This window comes from Atractosteus spatula, chromosome 7 (assembly GCF_055471065.1).
Source record: "Atractosteus spatula isolate fAtrSpa1 chromosome 7, fAtrSpa1.hap1, whole genome shotgun sequence".
Lineage (NCBI taxonomy): Eukaryota > Metazoa > Chordata > Actinopteri > Semionotiformes > Lepisosteidae > Atractosteus > Atractosteus spatula.
In genome coordinates this window covers 35,970,493-35,990,066 of record NC_142712.1, presented here as the reverse complement: position 1 = coordinate 35,990,066, position 19,574 = coordinate 35,970,493, and the positions used below count along the sequence as shown (strand labels likewise).

The 19,574-nt window shown below is 38.7% G+C and overlaps 1 protein-coding gene across 1 annotated transcript; it reads right to left on the bottom strand.

Moving 5' to 3' along the window:
- Positions 1 to 2,857: 2,857 nt before the first annotated feature.
- On the bottom strand, positions 2,858 to 18,879 carry slc5a8l (solute carrier family 5 member 8, like). The gene is made up of 15 exons (XM_088921481.1): positions 18,526 to 18,879; positions 17,994 to 18,059; positions 15,228 to 15,279; positions 14,308 to 14,375; positions 13,562 to 13,716; positions 12,664 to 12,804; positions 11,777 to 11,906; positions 11,151 to 11,239; positions 10,523 to 10,635; positions 8,347 to 8,414; positions 7,721 to 7,807; positions 5,059 to 5,264; positions 4,308 to 4,417; positions 4,138 to 4,226; positions 2,858 to 3,028 (listed from the first exon to the last, which is right to left on the bottom strand). Exons 1-15 carry the CDS (start codon positions 18,877 to 18,879, stop codon positions 2,906 to 2,908), a joined length of 1,851 nt encoding a protein of 616 aa, XP_088777607.1. The 3' UTR covers positions 2,858 to 2,905.
- Positions 18,880 to 19,574: the final 695 nt, after the last annotated feature.

Below are 19,574 nucleotides of genomic sequence, written 5' to 3'. Positions count from 1 at the left end.
AAACTATGAATAGACTATGAACTTGTAAGACTATGTTGTCTTACAAGTTTCGCTGTGAAGAAAAAGTGTTTTGCTATTTAGATTATGTGTTGTTGTTGTTGTTTTGTAACAGATGGTACAATAAATTATTCATAAAAACAAGTGTCATTCATACACTATATGAACTAGTGCAACTATATTTTTTTACCCAGATTGCTCCATTTTCTCCGTGCTTTGGAAAGACAATCAGTTCATTGTGTTTCTTAAGCTAGAAACAATATAGTATCTTGTTTTTAGAACATATACTGATGGAAAAAAGAAACTCAACATTTTCTGGAATGAGAATACTATAGTTATAGCTCATGTACTAAACTTTCACAAAAAGTTGTCAATTTGTTTTAAGCCCTCTCTGACCAGCAGTACAGCTTGTGCAGTGAGGCATTGCAATTTGCCAATCACACAAGAGCTTGTTAGGTGCACTTTCACCCAACGAGGTCCAGGTGAAACAATACCTGATTAGGTCACCTTTAAAAAAGCCTTAATTCAAAGCTTACTGTAGGTCACTGCAAGAAAAAGGCCACACGTCAGTTTTCTGTGCATTCCATAATGCCTCGAATGTCACCAGAAGCAAGGGAGAGGGTCATTGGCATGCTGCAGGCAGACATGTCATGTGCCAGTGTTGCCAGACACTATGGAGTAAGCTGCTCCACTGTGTCCCGACTGCAGAGAAGGTTTCAGCAGACTTTCCAAGATCCAGTCGACCTCGACTGACCACACCAGAGCAGGACTGACACATCAGACTGGTCCATCTGAGAGATCGTTTCAGATCTGCCACCCGTAATGCTGCTGAAACTGCCGACAGACACAATGCCCGCATCAGTGACAGGACAGTGAGGCTCCATGCCGCTGGCTTTAGAGCAAGGCGACCTGTCAGAGGCTCTCTGCTCACACCTCCTAGACGCCACACCCTACTGGCTTGGGCCAGACAGACTGCGATGGACTTGTCAGCAGTGGCATCAGGTCCTCCTCACAGATGAGTCACTCTTCAGTCTGTTCCACGCAGACGGGAGGGCCAGGGAGGGAGAGTGTGGAGGAGGAGGTGTTGCATTTCTTTTTCCATCAGTATATTTTCACGAACATCATATCTGACTTCTAGTGTCTATATTTAATTCTAATTTTTCCTGACTCTGTAGGTGACCATTCTCAAATGTTTTCTGGCTTTCACCCTTGTCTTTTTCCAACATGAATTACTGGGATTTGAGAATCGCACTGAAAGCATGCTGGGAACCATACCAAGGCAGTAAATCACAAAACCAAAGTGAAACAACTGTGTGGTAAGTACATGTTATTAATATCTTTATTCAGAAGAAAACCCCTTATTTTTTCCTGATTCTGTAATATTATATTTCAAAATGAAAGGTTTCTTTTCATTGCTAATCAAAGACATGCAGACAACATGATTAGAACATCACTGAAAATCAAACAGAATGTCGGTAATTGGAATAATAAGTGTTAAATATACATAAACTAGTTAGTACAAAACCACAGTTTACAACACAAAAAAATTCTTCATCTTCCTGAAGCCAGATATGCATTTCATATAGTACCTGTTAAAGGTCCATTAATTACTACAGCTAAAAGCATGAAGTATAATAAACTACTAAAACATCTTGCCTGGGATTCTCAGGTGCTCCTGAGTAGCTTGACCATGAAGCTGAAGATCTGGAGTGCAAGTTGAGCAGAACTAGTGGTCAGGTGGATCTATATCTAGCTAGGGTGCCCTTGGACATGATCACACCCTGTTGCTTAAAAGGTACTAGTGAGTTTGCAGATTTAGAGATCAGCACTTGCACCTGCCCTTGGCGCTACAAGCACTGCAGTGAGCTTGTGGGGTGAAAACCTAGAGTGCATTTTTGATATTTTGCATGTACTGCATCCAACTACCCTGCAATACACATCCCTGCCAAAATAATAAGAACATCCACTGAAAAACATGTTGGACCACTGCAAACACCAAGAATGATTCCACAGGGTTTCAGAGTAGAGTAGTATGGTAGTGCAGCGATTACCATTCCTGGGGTGCTATCTGATTAGAGTTTGTACTGTATGCCTTCCTTGTGTTTGTGTGGGTTTTCTCTGGGTGCTCCGGTTTCGCCCTACAGTCCAAAAATATACTGGCAGGTTATTGGCTCCTGGGAAAATTGGACCTGGAGTGAGAGTGTCCATATTTGTGTGTGTCCTGTGATGGACTGACATCCTGTTGAGGGTGTTTCATGTCTCGCGCCAGTTGCTTGCTGGGATAGGCTCTTGCTCCCCTGCGACTCTGTATTGGATAAAACACTGAGAAAATGGATGGATGGAAGTACAGTATGACGGTTGTAATGGACAACTGAGATTGTCAGATCTTGTGATTCTGAGTTTAAAAAGCCTGTAGTAGGTTATAGTAATACACTCAAACTGCAGCACCTCCAGGCCCTCCTCACTGCTGCGTCCATCTTAAACAGAAGATTATTGAATATAACAATTAACAATGAAAGTGCTTCATATAAAAGTATTTCAAAGAACAGGACTGGGCACACTGCTTATCAAGTAGCCCTGCAATACTGTATACACTGTATCGATCCTCAATGTGACTTTAAGTTAGACTGTATGGGAAATACTTTTTTATTCCTTGACACACATTTCTCATGCTTTGTAAAGACAGATATAAACAGCAGTCTTTTTCTACCCAGCACTCAAACATTTATCACTTCTATTCTTCAGAGTGCTTGATTGTTCTTTCAAACAAAAAAGTCTCAAAAAAAAAATCTGGAGCAAATCCCAAATGGATGTTTCTAACTATCATAACTGACAGAGTGGTAGTATAAATGATTTCTGCTCCGATCTAGGTCTCATTGTTCCCAAATGGATTGTCTGATTAGTTCTTTCACAGACGGGTCATCTTCTCCATAGTTATCTGGATGTTGTGTTCAGTGTTCTTGAATGCAGGGTTGCTTATTCCTTTGGCCAAATTGCCATCTGACTTCTCCTTCCACTCTGCCACTGAGAGCTAGACAGCACAAGAAGATAGAATTTAGCAGGGTCTCAAAAAGGTATCAAGCTCAGAGAGTCTTGCTAGGAATAGGACTACAGTTCCTTTATTTTAAAGTAGGTAAGGATTTGTTTTAAACGGGGATCATTAGTAAGGTGTAGCTTCAGGCAAATCACTGAAACCATGGCTAAAAGGATGAGAGTTTAAGAAAACCTTAGTATACTTTTTAGAGACCACAGTCAAAGCACCTTATTGCTATGAGCTATTTCAGGTGCATAACTTGTGTCTACATCTGGTGCTTGACTGTGCTGGAAGGTACTGTATTGCTTTTATTTGAAAAAAAAATTGAACTGTACTACAGCTGCTGCCCTCCAGGCTTTACATCATTTAGATTCTCATGCTAAAAAACCCTAGAGTTTTCTACTCCCTATGTAATCAATAAATTAGAAGAAATACTTCTACAGTTAACCACAGTGAATTTTAATGGCACTCTCATATAAGTAACACTGGAACAGAGAAAAGGGATTGAATGAAGCCATCAGAAAATGGATGAATGAATTATATGGTAAACCTTTAGATGTACAAATAATACTTTTTTTTCATGGTCAGTATATGCCCCTGCACGTTACAGCAGGAATTGGGATATAGGCATCTCAGGCTTTAAAATTAAAGCTACCACTAAATGTAGGACTTGGTCTTAGGGCTTAAAACATTTTTTTACTCTTCCATACCTCTGAAGTATATATTGACTATAATCACTTAGTATACATTAGGTATAGTTATCATTACAAGACTTGCACTAAAAGTAATAGAAAGATGATGTAGGAGATATAACACCACAGTTTAGAGCAGAGGTGGGCAATTCTTGTCCAGGAGGCTCAGATTGTCCACAGGTTTTCTATGCTGCTCAAAGCACCAGCAGCTAAAGAGCTGGGAGAAGCTGTTACAGTATATTAGTCTCTTCAAGCCAGTAATGAGGTGACTTAGCTCGTTAAGAGATTAATAGGAATGAAAACCTACAGACATACAGGCTGCTTCAGTCCAGGGTTGCCCACTACTGTTAGATTCTTAATTAGCTACTGATACAGTCAATATGAAGCCCACTTTCCCAAGGTGACCAGTTTTACCTGAGGTGATTCCTTGTTGCAAGTAAAACAGATAAGGTCACTCTTCCTGATGAAAAGTTCAGGATTGACCTTCTTCTGCTTACATCCTCCTGAAGAAGATGAAATGGTACATGTGAGAGCCTTTTATCACATAACAGGAGCAAATATACTGAGACAGGGTGTTGCTTTACCTGAAATGATGCTGATGAAGAGGCCAAAGATGAGGGCGACCAAGGTGCCCAAGGGACAGAAGTACAGGTAGGACAGTGAATACCAGTTGTCTGCAATTGCAGGTCTTTCACTGAAACACCAGGTCAGTATCAGTGTTAATAACCTGTTTCTGTGTATTGTTCACTTTCTCAGGGCACATTGGAGAAATGCAATTTTTTAAATCAAAATGTTTCGTGGCTGCTGTATTATATAAGAATAATAAAAAAATAAAGAAGAGTAAAACATTTGGGCCTTGTGCATGAAACTGCATTTCAAATATAATAAATCAACCAGTAAAAATGTATGGCCTCAGGTACAGCCTATTCCCCTGTGATGCAGGATCATGTCACTGGTGTTAAAGTAGTGGTGCAGCAGGCTGGACATTTATTGATCAGAGTTTTTTGGATTTCAGCAAAACAGTGACCTTCCTGATGTTCCAGGCAACTGTAAGCTTGTGTGTGAACATTTTAGTCCACTTTGAATCACATTTCTATCAGTAGTTCTATCAGCTTTACATCAGTTTCTTTTGCATAATAAGAAAATGACACAAAACACACAAAGTGTTGCATATCTGAATTTACAGAATTTTAGAGAAAAAATAAAATAAAAACACAAACAAAACGGAAATAATTTTTACTGGAATTAAGAATATGGCTTAAGGAAAATCCAGAAGTGGTCCCCCAGGACTAAAGTTGAGAACCGATGTAATTCAATCCCTCAGGAGAAACTTACACTGAATAACTAGCTGCTGTAGGTGTTCCTCCTATACTCCAGGGGGTGGTAGTGCTGCCGTTAAGATGCTGTGTGTGATTGGAGAAGCAGCCGTCTGTGCTGAGGGAGAGGGGCAATGTCTTTTCAGGCAGGGGTGGGTATATCTGTGCCCCAATCCCTACCCACAGTGTCAACACCAGGCTTGTGATCAGACCCGTCAGTCCTCCCTGTGTGATCAAATTTTTGTCAGCAGACTTGTAAGAGTATTCTTCTGGCTGTTAGCAACTACAGTTTCCAGTTAATACAGGATAATGTAATAGTGTAGTCTGGGCTTCCAAACATTCCCTCAATCACAGTTTCTTTTTGGATTATGTCAATAGCTGTTACCAGGATTCCCCAAACTGCAGTGCACAGTTGACTGCAGGAATAGAGTGGGATTAGGCAACCTGGTATCCCTTGACTCCTGTTAAAACCACAGTCCCTGTGACTTCCCAGGCACCTATGGTTTGTGGTGATGTCAGGGAGCGCCACTCCTCTGCTCCATTAGAAGCTGAGCCTCTTGTGTGCTACTGTGGATCTTGCACCATGTGAAAACATGAATGACTCGAGGGGTCAGGGGAGCCTGCCTGTAATTCTATCTGTGTGGTACAGGTGCAGTAGCTCTGTTCCAAGACATAAAGTGGGAACCGGTGAATCCAATTTGGGTTATTTGTTGTTGGGTTATTTTTATATAATAAAAAATAAATGGCGATTCCAATTTTATTTTAGAATTTAATATTAACTAGAAAGTCTTGTTAATCATTTTGAAATTTGCCAAAAACTTTCCAACTTTATTAACCAGTCAATCAGAATATTTTTCACTCCATAGTCTGATCATTTTGGAACTACCTTTTTCAGTATAGCAATGAGCCTTTTGAAAATGTTGAATTGCAAACTGTCAGGGACAAACAGCTTCAGAAATTATGTTTAAGCAGTCAGATTCTATTATTCAGCCTGTAAAAAAAGTAAAACTCTGCTCTTCTGCTGCTGGGAAGAGCCCAGGTGTTGCTTCGTTTTCTCTTCATTTTGAATGCACTTTGTGTATGAAGGCAAGATGTTTGAGATTTGCTATGAACACTGTGAGGCTCATAGAATAGCAGAAGAAGTGATCTGCTTAATAAATGTTAGGAGAATATTTTGTGTTGTTAGTGCTGCACCTAGCGACTGAATCAATTCTAGATTTACTCAGTCTTACAGGGCAGAAATATGGAGAAGCTTTCTGAGGATTTTCTGAGATATCTGAGGATATCTTATTGTCGCTATTTGAATTATTTAGAAAGAAAGTGTAGCTTGATGCCAGTGCCTTAACAATGTTCTCAAATGTGACCAGATTAAAAAAAAAATCTAATGAATATTTTTTAACAACTGTAATTGTACTTTTACAATAATGTGATATATAAGATAATACTACAGTATATATATATTTTTGCTTGGTGTACATCATCGAAGGAAAATCTAAGGAGATTGATCTTGTTTGCTTTGGACAACTTACAGGGTAAACATGCTCACTTAAGTAGTGCAGAAAGTCTTTTATTTATCTGACATATTTGACATATTATCATCTGCCTTGGTACATCACTCCCAAATATATCCTCAGTCTAAACTTAAGTAAGAACTGAACAGTTTATTAAAACTACAGAAGCCCTGGGTTTACCATCACTTAACTGTTCCGTCTAGTGATATTCATAGCCCAATATGTATTATTGTACACGCTTACAAATTAAAGTACACGCTTTAATTTACAGTAACTTGTTTTAGAGGTTCAGGATGCTCTTATGAAATAAACCTCTATATACTGCGACATCCATAAAATACTTAGATAAGCCACCAGATGCAGTACATATATCTGTAGCCACCAAGTTCACAGTACACTGCGTGATGTAAATGAATATATTGGACACAAAAGTCTGTGTGTGTATATAATATATATATAAACACTAGTTCTTCGTATTGGTAGCTGGGAAGACATGCTACATTTAGACCTGCTAACAAAAAACTGAATAATTAAGATGTGGGGCTTAACATCTCTCAGTGCAATAGAGAGGAAGGGTTTGAGAGGTCATGTTCTAGATTTCTAAAGACAATGTTGTAGAACTACACCTGCTCTCAAAAGTTGGCAGTGGTTCTGTTTTATGAAAATGTGTTTGTTAATTTGTTTGGGTGTTCTTATACAAAAGATGATTTCCTAGAATTATTTTTGTGCTGCATCCTGTGTCTTTTATATACAGTATAATATATACAGTACACATAATATTGGTCAGTACCTATTGCTAGAATATCCTGCATATATGGGAGATAAGAACATGTTGATAGATATTGCTACATCACGCTATGGTTTGTGCATGGTCATTTACTGTATATTCTCTTTCTGGCCTTTACCTGTCAATTAAAATAAGAATCTAATATTAAATGGAAAATACAATACTTACACTTTCCTATAGTAGAACGGAGTTAGCCATTCCTATACTATATCCACCCATCAGTTTTCTAATACAGGGTTCGTGGGGGAGCTGGAGCCTATCCCAGCAAGCAACGGGTACAGGACAGATACACCCTGGATGGGATGTCAGTCCATCACAATACACATGCAGACACAAACACAGACATGCATACAGTCAATTAACCTGGCCCTGGTGTGACTTACAGTGGTATTCCCACAGGGAAAGAGCATTCCAAGCAGGTACAGGCCCAGCAGTGGTCCGCTGATCATTCCAAAAATAGAGAGTGCTGCCTTGAATGTTTAACAAAAGGACATGTGAGATGCAAACTGCCCATACTATGCCATGTTCAACAGAGAGCAGAGGATATCAAATGAAAAACATCAAGAGCATTAAGTAATTTTGTAGCTTTGGAGGAGCATTGCAATATTTTGGTCAATTTTACTGTAATTGAACGACATGGACATGATAAATAAATGTAATATAAATGTAATATAAATACAGTTTTATTTTATATAAAGTACCATATAAGGTACAGACAGAGGCAGTGTAGCATAGTGAATAAGCCTTTGGACTGCTGAGTGGCAGGTTGTGGGTTCACATCACTGCTTTTGTACCTTTGAGAGAGGTGCATTGCCTCAGTCCACCTACAGTAGCTGTGTGAGTGGGGACCAGGATTAATGGGGTCATCCCTGTGACGGACTGGTGTCCCCTTCAGGGAGGAGTCACATGCTCTCCATCCCCTTAACACTTCAGAAACCAGGATAGGCTCTGGTATGAACTTCTGACCCCTTTTATAAAGAACAGACTGCAAAAAGATTTTGAGGCCTACCTGCAGAATGCCACCCATTAAGGAAGATAAGGCTGCCATTCCAATGCATAAAGCCCCAAAAAAGACACCTACAATTGAAATAAAATTGCAAGCACTGAGATGAGGAAACTCTTCAAACAGAGATTTTACTGTAGCTTTACATCCTAGTGTCAATGATTGCACAAAGCTGTATCCATATTTGTCAGGACATTAGGAGTTAGCCTCCCTGTGGGTTGGGGTTGCAGGAATCCTTCTTTTGCAGTTTTTGTTAATTAGTTTTGAAACAAACAAGTAGAAATAAACATGCTAAAAAGCGAATACCTGAACACTGCACTTTCAGTTTTTTCAGCACAGAATTAAATTCTATTTGATTCTTTGCAGCCTGCAGCTCCTCTTCTGAACCTCTTAAGTTTAAAACACCTTGAATATGGTATCCTAAACCATTTAATTAAATTAAGAGAATGGCAAATATATGCTTATTTTAGTTTTTTTTTTTATTATTTCCAGTTGCTTGATTACATACTTTACTCCTCTGATTTGGGCTTGACAGTTGTTGATATCCCTGCTTGGCAGGGGGCAAATGAAGATCTGCAGTCACTGTAACTGGATCTGGATTGTTTAATTCTAGGTAAGGCTGGTAGAGGGTAGTTTAGAGAGAATGCAGATATAGAAAAAGCTAGATAAGGTTCTCCATTGTTTATGAAGTTAATAAAGATTTAACTCCAGCTGGCTGCAAGCTGATTTCCTTCTATAAAAGAGGTTAACAAAGAACAAAGGTAGTTTATTCTGGTTTTGGGATAGACTGGTAAAATCTTGTGGCGAAATAGTAAAAGGTTCAGCCTTATAGGGAACATTTTATAGAAAGTATAAACTGACTGCTACTGTCAGGGGTATTTGTACTAGTTTTGTAGTTCAAGAAGCATCCCTGGCCAAACAGGATTATCTGGTTAACTTTAGTTCTGATTAACAGTGGAAAATAAAAAAAAGAAAGCTACAGATCATTCTAGGATTGGGAAAGTTAAAAAAAGTTGAAACCACTAAACTGGGGGGCAGGAGGGGTTACTACTTTTTTCCACAGCTTGAGGAATCCTGGTTGCTGTGATGACCCAGCTGAATTCCAATGTGCAGCACAGCTCGGTATATGAAACAGCCCTGTTTGGTAGGATTAACTGAAATGAGACCCTTTTTGATGATGAGAGGAAAGTGACAGATATTTAATTTAACTTGGATGTTCAACAAGGAATAAATCTATAACATGTCTCTGCCTGAGGAAAGAAAGAATTTTGATAATGTTATTTAAAATAAGAGGCAAAAATGCTAACCAGTACGAGAAGCAGGAAGGTAAACTAATTTTCATGGCCTCATGGTGTTCTACCAGTTTTAATCATGGAAATACTGTTAGGAAAAGTAGTGAGGAACCTATGGAGAGAACCAGGGGATCCAAAGGCGTAGTCGGTAGAACAATCCGAGGTCCGAAAACCAAAGATAAACAAGCCGGTGCAAAAGTACAAAAAAAGAAAGTGGAGCCATAAGCCAAAAGGAAGCCGAGAGTCAAAACCAGAACGAGTACTAAAGTACCAAAACCAAAACCAGGAGATGTAGTCGTAGTGAAAACAAAGCCAAAAACCAAGTAGTAATTCTTAAACGAGAGTTGGAGTAGCTCTAGCCAGGAAAAACCCTAATACTGAGCACAGTGGAGAGTGTGAAGCAGCATTAAATAGGCAGGGGTAAATGGGCTAATTGGGAACAGTACTGGAATGCGAGGTGGAATGCAGAGTCCTCCGGGTGCGTGGCGTAACAAATACATGATTTTCATAGGGCATTAGAACTCTAAAAGTCACTCAAGATGGTCTCAGAGGAATCGGCAAGTAGCCTAGTAAGAAGAAATGACAGAAAAATGAGGAATAGAAAAGCATTTCCTAGTGTCAGTGTATACTTTAATCACAATTTAGTGTTTTGTGTAATGACTTGTTTTGTGAGTGTATATAGTCACGGGAAGATGACAAATGGTATTGTTGGATCTGAACCAATTGTGTCTTTTGACAACAGACAATTAGGAATAGTGATCAGCTCAGGAGTGAAATGAAAGGATAGGACCAGAGAGTGGTGTGAGCAAAAAAGTACCAAAGTGAAAGAAGCTGATGATTGTTTGAGATGGCTAAAGGCAAATGTGCAGGTGTGGCATAGAGGCACTCACTCAGACCCATGGAGATCCAGAACAGCAGCTTCTCGGAGGTGCTGGGCCAGAGCGCTTTGATGAAGTCTTCCACAGTGACAGCCACAAGAGCATTAATGCTGGATGACACTGTGCTATAAGAAACAGGGGAGCAAAGAGCCTGCAGTGAATTTCAACATGAAACCTTTGTGGGGGGGGGGGGGAATTTAGATAATATTTTTTAAAATGAATTCACTTGCAATCAAACTCTCAGAGCACATACAGTGGCACTTACACCTCCACATACCCCATGTAGTGGGCGTGTCTAATTCCAATTCTTCTGCCCTAGAATCCTAGTATAGGGTATTCTATGTCTCCTTCTACTAATAATTGCTTAAATCATTTTAACTTTAACCAAACTTGTAAATGATCAGTGGAGTTCACTCTTAGACTTTCAAGAACTCTGTATACCTTATATACAGTAGTTATTAATTTACATCCTTATTTCTAAGAAATACTGCTTCCTATACATGTGTGATATCTATATTCATTTACAACCGAACCCTTTGAGTGAAGACTTAAAGAGTTCCACATTAGGTGAATATCTAATGTGCTCTTTGTAAAGAGGTCCGCTTTAGGAGAAGACGCAGAGGGGCCCACAGTCTCTCACCTGAGGGTACCGCTATACGCTGCTGCCACAAAAAGTCCAGGCACACCTGGGAAATCGGCCAAGATGTCCATTACCAAGTAGGGGAGCAGCTAACAGGGGACAAGACAATAAATCCCAGGTGTTTAAAGATATACTAAAAAAAATGATTTTCCTCATTGTTGCATGAGATGACCCATAGTGCTTAATATTTCATTGTAAAGATCCTTAAAGCAGATAATTCCCCTCAGATCAGCTGGAAAAATCAGCCTTTTAGCAATGTTACAGGTCTTCATTAAGGAGAGTCATTCAGACATCCCTTTTCACACTCTGAATGAGAATGCTGTCTTTGCATGTCAGGAAGCATGATATGTAAGCAAATTTTGAGAAGGCAACAGCTTACTGATCTGCTTCTTTGTTTTTGAGTGAAATGTATAATATTTCCATGACTATCCATGGGCTTCAGCTCTTGCACTCTTAGGCAAAACAAAAACTTCATCATAGACTATTGAATAAAATAAGTTAGGAATCTAAGTGATCGTGATAAATGCAAAGGTGATCACGTGTGCCAATGTTTGATCCAGTGCTGCAATGCAGATAATTTAGGGTGAGATGCTGAACAAACAAATCTTTAGTGCTGTGAAGGCTACCTGATCAGGTGCCCCTATATCTCCGTTGGTGAGTGGGTCACAGTTCTTGTAAATTGAGTACATGGTGAGACCAGACATCATTGCTAGGGTCACAGTGACCCACAGCCCAACCATGTTCACGTACAATGATCTGGATGAGAAAACACACAGGAGATTAAAAATCTCATTTTTTACACTCCATCCCTACAGAAATGTCTTTGATTAATACCATCAATGATTTTCAGATTTGATACTGGCACTGAATAAGGCAAGGAGATCAAATAGGATAAGGCTGAAACAGGTGCACAACCTCTACTAAAGACGTTTGATCAGTATGTACTGTAGATTGGGTCCTATAGTCCATACAGTACATCACTGGTTTATGTAGATTGAGCCCTATAGTCCATACATTACTGCTTTATATCTGGGATATACAGTATAATTAGCCAGCTGTGTCCAGAATTTGCTATATAGCAGTGTACATCTGTTCACCGGGGTTTGATGAGCTTAATCAGTCATGGTTTCCTCAGTGTTTTGCATTACGTTATGCTGTACAATATCCAGGTATAGACAAATTCAAGGATGAACCATCTGAAGAAACTGCCCTTCACAGGGATATGTACAGCATTCTGTCACAGAACTGAACAGCTACAGTAGGTCTGTGAAGAAGCAACACACACCACTTGTCTCCCTGTTATACACAAGCTTGTTGGAGACACTGTTGAATTTCTGGCAAACAAAAGTAAATAATTTCTAAAAACCATTTAAAAACAATTGAATGATGACAATGTTTAGAAAGCTATTCAGTACAGATGTACTCTAATTTTCTGCATTCAAGGTGCAGTCATCATATCAACTCTAGTTTGTACAATATATCCTGTTTCTCAGTACTGATTTGGGGTACTTACAATTTGGCGTGGACCATGGTCCTACAAGAGATGTACCTCTGCACCTGGGACTGGTTGATAGCATACATGGAGGTCCACATCAGGCTTCCACCAACTACAATTGTCCAGAAAGTGTGGCGCTTCAAAGGGTCGGGATCAAAGCTGTCACGAGAAGACAGGTTAATTGGCTTGTGGGAAATTGGCCCTGATGTGAGTGTGTCTGTCTGCCCTGTGATGGACTGGCGTTCTGTCCAGAATTGATCCTGCTTAGAACCTGCTGCTTGCTGCTATAGCCTCTGGCTCCCCCACAGCCCTGAACTGGAAGTTATCCAAATATTTGAGCAGTCAGAAAATGGATGGATTTATTTACCCCATATACAATGCACTTCAGATTTGTATAGCCCTAATTAACAGAATATAACAGAATGAGTTATGGATTGGACAATATACCTTGCATTTAAATAAATTAATTACAGTATATATTTTAGAATAGTTATCACATTGTAATGGTCAAAGTATTTTAAATAAGTGCAAATGTACTAACAAAGAAGACATTAAAATAGCTTAAACATAATAGTTTACAGTTTATGCTGGGCACAGTTATTAAGCAAACATATTTTATTTGGCCATGATGTAACATTTAATGGATGTTCATTTTTGTCCTGGTTGAAAGGTTTCTTTTTTAAAAAATGTCCTGTCTTAAAGCATCCCAGAACTAATCATTTATCATGTAGCTTAAGGCATGTCACTTAAGGTACATGATCATCTTGTCTGATTCCTGCAGTTTCTAAGGAACTTGTGGAGTGTATTCATGCAGGAGTAGGAGCTGTCTGACAGCCTGAGGGCGAGGTGCTTCTTTCTCCTTTGTTCGGCGGCAGGCTGCAGGGAATGTTGAATGTTTTTCCCCTACAGCACTTACTCCCATGCATTCAGCCGACCCCCGTTGTACGAGTCATTCCAGATCTTGTGTGGGCCTCCTGTGATGACCATGCCTCTGGCAATGACCGCTACAAACCCCGCCAGCATGACGACCATCTGAAAGACGTCAGTCCAGATCACTGCCTTCAGGCCTCCCTGCAGAACCAGGGGGGATTACAGATGACAATCTTCCCAATGCATTCTGATTCTGTTGTGGTGCTGGAATCACTTGCTTTTTAGAAGAGTGAAAGCCTAAAATCCACTTTAATAGAAAAAGAATAAGTTGGCCATTGTAGGTAAAGGTTTGGCTTCGATGATATTCCAGACCTACATTATCATTTGTTAAAGTGGAATTGCTCTCACTATTGCATTTCAGTATTTTTGGCTAAGACCCATGCCTTGTAGTGAGTTGTATTTGTTTCACAGACACGCCGGTCCTGTGAAATTCCCAGAGGGATTGAACGAGATGCTTATGCAACTGAATAGTTTCAGCCCAATGACAAAGCTGAGCTAATATTGTTCCAGTGTACTCAGATCATGTGGGCATAGCGGGAGCCACCCAGAGAGCTACAGCAAAGAAAAGGCTGGTCCTAAGGATATTTGTGATCTGATTATGTGAAATAATATCACTGACTATTGCTGGCATAAAAGATCTTTCTGTTTTATGGATAATCCTTGACAACAGCTGTTGAGAGTAGATGTACTGTTATAGGGTGATGTCTGAAGCTGACAGTCGATCACACTTACCAGTGTGCAGTAGATGATGCAGACTGTTCCTGTGGCAACCAGCACTCCCCACAGATTAAGTCCTGTGACTGAAAGGCAGAGGGGGTTGCCAGTGTAAGCACTGATCAGTTTAACTGCAAATTTCTCCGACTAGTGAGGTACTGTACTGTAGATGCCAAATGTCATGCTTTGTGGTCATGTCTTTCACATGTGTGCCCCATTAAAGTGTCTTGTTACAATGATAAAGATAACATAAAAATAAAATGTGAAATAAGGATGAGAAATTAGTTGGATTATTCACACTAAATGTAATTATAACAGAACAAATGATTTTAAGGAGGAAGGTTAGAATCTAATCTTGTGCAATTCCATTCTCTCACCTATATAAATCTCGTACCTGGGACGTTCCTTTGCATATCTCTCTCACATCGCTCCTGCCTGTCATCTACACCCACACAGTAGCTGTCTAGGGAGGGGTAATTTGGACAGCCTATGCACACAACTAGAAAGCCATTCTCTCAGCTAAGGGAGTGATGCCAAATACACTCTACTTTGCATTCATTAGGACCTACCTGACTGCTGAAATGGTGTTTGACTGAATAAAAGGAATATCACCACAGCTCCCTTTTTTGAATGACATATGTAATGCTTATAACTTATAAAATTACGTTATTGAGAAATATGATTATTTTAAGGTTGTGTTTCTCTTTTCCCAGCAGTATTCAGCAACATTTTAACCTTCCCATAGCATAGCATCCTGTGAACACAAAACATATTACTTCAGTAAAAATAACTTGGTCCTTCTGTAAATTGTAAAATGTCCTAATGGAAGTGGTAATTAATAATAAGACATAGCTGCTTTGTCCATATCCCGGACTGCTATTGCTTTAACTGAGGTAGATCTTTAGTCCACCAATGAAATAGTTGTCAGCAGAACTCACTCTGTTCCAAAGCAAGTGCTGGAGCATAAATCGCCATTCCCGTGTACAGTGCCTGTAAAGGAATAAATCAATGTAAGTTCTTGCACATACCAGTTAATCCAGTTGTCTGTTTTGTCTGATTAAAATTTACTTCAAGACAGGGCTGTGGATTCATTTGACAAGAATTAAGTAATTATGTTTTTATTTAAATCAGCCATATCCCAAGACAAAGGCAGTTTGATTTGTGCTAATAATGTGTTGATTAGCCAGCCTTCTTAGTATTCACAGGAACAACATATTAAACGTTAATGATATTTTCACTAGAATGATATTTATCACCATTAACTTCGGAGTAATTTGGCCATACAGTTTTAAAACAGACAGGAGTAAGTGTTACAACCCAAATAGCAACAATGAAGAGAAAGTAACTGTGGTTAGACAGCCATCTTGGTTTAAGACAAAGAAACCTATTTTCACTAAGAGGATACTAATACTGTTGGTGCTAACTCTGTTCCTGCAAAGTCTGGAGCTTATTGGACAGACAGATTTTGAGCAGGAGCAATTGTATAAAAGTCCATGTTAAAACTCTTTTCAGGAACAAACTTTGCATGGATTTAACTGCTGGTGTCTGTGGTTCAAAAGGCAAAAGATTTTGAATTTAAAAAGAGTTTTCCAATATGAGGATCAGATCACCCTATCTTGTTTGACACAGGATCTCAGTTTTTATGGTTTAATGCCCCATGTGTTCAAGGCCAGGTGTTTAGTATAAAGTTGCTTGATTACCCAGACTTCATGAAGAAAAAGTTACAATTGGTATGACATAAATTATTCGTAACCCTAATAAATTCACTACATCTTCCTGTTTTCCTGAGGCCACATTCTGCAGGAGGCTTATCTGTTGACCAGTACAATACGCAGTTCCCCAAACATGCTGTAGATGGCAGCAAGAGCATTCAACATGAACCACATAACCTGTCATATTGCCGTGTTCTGGTGATAATTGAAATAATGTGCTTTATTATTGACCTATTGGTCTTACTAGGTTATAAACTAGACCTTGAAATGTGTTGTTAAATCACAAACATTCTCAGGTTCTCCAAGCTCTTGTGTCAAAAACAGTTCTTCATTCAATGTGATTGTGTATATTTTAGTGTTGTAATATGTTGTTGTTTTCATGTAAATAGTGTCAAGTGTTCAGGTTGATAATGACGCAGAACAGAACAGTTAAAATATTTACTTGCCCTTATCATAAAAACATAATAAATTAAAGTAATAAAATAACTAACCATAAATGGTTACTTCTACAACTTTTTGTAAAATGGCCTCCCTTTTCAAATTTGATTGTGCAACAAAATATTTACAAAGTATAGCAAGTGCGATTTACATACATAACTACCAAATTTATACAGATCTTTGAAAGCTTCTGGCAATAGAACAGTTCATTTTCCTGCGTTTCATTCAAAGTGGTCACTGAAAATGACTGGGTGTGACTATCTCAAAACTTAGGTCACAGCACAAATGCATTCCATCAGAGTCTGTTTTCTTCATTGGACGGAAATAAGAAATGTATTTTTGCTCTGCCAGAACTGGTGCAACACCTAAGTACCATTTTTGTACCAAAGAACAAGTGTTGACTTAGTATCTTCTGTAGAAGTCACTATAAATATTTATGGTGTTTTGCACAGGTACTGTGTGTGTCTTAAACACTGCTTTTTGTATAAAGCTTAAATGGTTATCATTCACTTTAAATATTAACAGTTATCAGAATTTGACATTCCATTAAAGCATCAGATGGACACATTATTTAAAGATCATGGTAAGGTAAGACATTTTCAGATTTTAAATCCAACCCAAAGTGGCTTTTTCGATGTCCTTTCTAGTCTAGAGCACCATCAAAGCATTAAAGGATTCATGGTATAAGTTTTAGTTCATAATAAGTATTGATAATGTTTGTTCATAAAAGACCCTTAAAACAAAAAAATAAATAAAACAGCTTTAAAAGATCTAGTTGTTTCCATCAGCCAGCCCTACTTCATGAGATCAGATCTTATTCCACGTTTTTAAAAAATAATGTGCAAATGAGAATCATCTGTGATGTGTCATATAAAAACAAAATAATAGACACAGACATTGCCCCTGAGTGACTTGTTAAATAAAGACATATTGTAAGCACAAGCTGAATCTTTAAGTCTTGCTGATGTGAGACAGGGTAATATCGTTAGCAAACAGACCTGATTTCCCCAACAACTGGGCAAGCACCACCAACTTTGAGTGGGCATTACTTGGTAGGGTATTCATGGCTTGTAACCTGTATTTTGCAGAGTGTCTGTGAGCATTCAAATGTTTCTGTGAGAACTGCTACAGTCTTCTATTGGATCCTAACTCTGCACTTAGGAATACACCAGTATGGCTGAATATGGCAGCTTCCATTCAAGAAGAATAGATAATTTCCCAAAGGAAAAATAAAAAAAATAGTTTTCTGTATTAAAGTCATTTCAATATTTTTTTTTTCAAAACCATGACAGATTCCCAAACAATTCTCAGCTATTTGCAAACTAAGCATATCTAGAACTTATAAAAATAATAGATCAGTTCAAGGATTGATTGCTGTTTGCTTAGTTGTAAAAATAAGAAAGAATTCTGACTTGAATTGCTGAAAATGGGGCACAAATTCATTTGTTCCATAACTTTGTTAACATTCAAATATAAAATTTAAAAGTACAGAATCACAATGACATTATGTTCTAATATTTTATTTATGTTTTTCCTGGTGTATTTTGTACTCACAGTCTGGAAAATGTACATAGTGGTACCAATTATTCGTGTCAGTCTGTTGAATCGCATCTCTAAATACTGCAAAAGAACAACAAGTCTTCAGCTGCCAAAGTAATTAGTAATCATTAGTTACAGATGACAAGTTGCATAATTATATCTGTCTCACAATAACATTTAATATGTGCTTCAAACAGCAGGCTGCTAATTTGTTGACAGGAAATATTCATGAAAAATCTATAAAAAACAATATAACTTCACATTTCCCACCCCCTGGAAAAAAATAAACTGGAAGGATATTAATTAATGTAAGGTACATCTCTGAGCAAATAAATTGTTAACATTTTAGTCTTTTAATGAACTTTTGTAGATTTGTTGTTCACTCAGCAAGAAGTTAAACAAGAGCTCCTCAGTGTTGTATACAGGCACAATGTGTTATTGACCTTCCCAGTATATTCTGTTGTTCACTGATAGAGGACTTTAGCTGCTACACAGCTCTTATGGGTTGTCGTGACTGTGGAGAGCACTGCATTGTCACTCTGCTTACCTCGTACGTGCTAGTGATCCCAAGGCGATAGAAGAGGGGCACGAAGATTTCAGCAGTGAGGGTTGACATAATGGTGTAGGCAAAAGCAAAAAGCCAGAAAGCAGCTCCAAATCTGTAGGCCTCAGCCGGTGTGCCAATGACAGTGATGCCAGACATGAAGCTGGCAGTCAAAGACATGGCAACGGGCACTGCAGTCATCTGACGTCCACCCAGCAGAAACTCCGAGCTGCTGGACTGAGTGCGCCCTGAGAAGGCCTGGTACAGTCCAATGGCTGCAGCCCCCAAGACAATGACTACAAAAACTACATAGTCCCACACAGAGAACAGGGCAACAGGGCCTCCTGTCCCAACCATTGTTAATAAATCCCCAACACTAACCTAGGCTTCTGTGTCAGTCACCACGTAACGTATTCCTAGAGAAACCAAAAACTCAAACTGTGTTATACGTTTAACTTTTTTCAAGCTGTTTTGGTTAAGCATATAGCCTCTGTCTCTCACTGAAATTCCTACAACAGCTGTCTTAAAAAAAGCTGGCCAGATTTGTCTATACTATTTCAATCCAAAAACATAAGTGAAAATATATTTTACATATAAAACCATGAAATAATAAGAAAGGGTTTGTAAGACTCCTAGCAGATTAAAATGCAGTCAGTCCCTTTTAGATTTTTTTAGCACCCTTTCAAACAACATTCGATTCTTCTATTACTAATACCATGGATAAATGCGAAACGGTATAAAATACGATTCTCACTCAAAACAGAATTATTTCCTAAAACACAAACACAGTTCACCTCACTAATATAGGTGTGCAGCTACAATAATTTTGGCATTTTATTAATAAGGTTATAACTGCTTCTAAGAAGACCTGAACAGACCTTTTATAGCTTGACCTGATTTTGTCAACTTCTTCTTATCAACTAAGTGTGGTCTTTCAATTGGAATGCTATGAAAAGAAACCAACTACCTGTTGTTCATCCATTGAGCCAACCCTTCTTTAAAGTCTCAACATAGCAGAAAAGTGTTACCTGGGCCCATGACAGTTTGATTCT

What these genes read in the sequence shown, in the direction of transcription:
- slc5a8l (XM_088921481.1), bottom strand. Translation starts at nt 18,879, where the DNA reads ATGGTTGGGACAGGAGGCCCTGTTGCCCTGTTCTCTGTGTGGGACTAT. An exon ending in GGTCGGCTGAATGCATGGGA is followed by an intron (nt 12,805 to 13,561) that starts GTAAGTGCTGTA and finishes TTCTCGTGACAG; the next exon opens with CTTTGATCCCGACCCTTTGA. An exon ending in TAATGGGTGGCATTCTGCAG is followed by an intron (nt 7,808 to 8,346) that starts GTAGGCCTCAAA and finishes TAAACATTCAAG; the next exon opens with GCAGCACTCTCTATTTTTGG.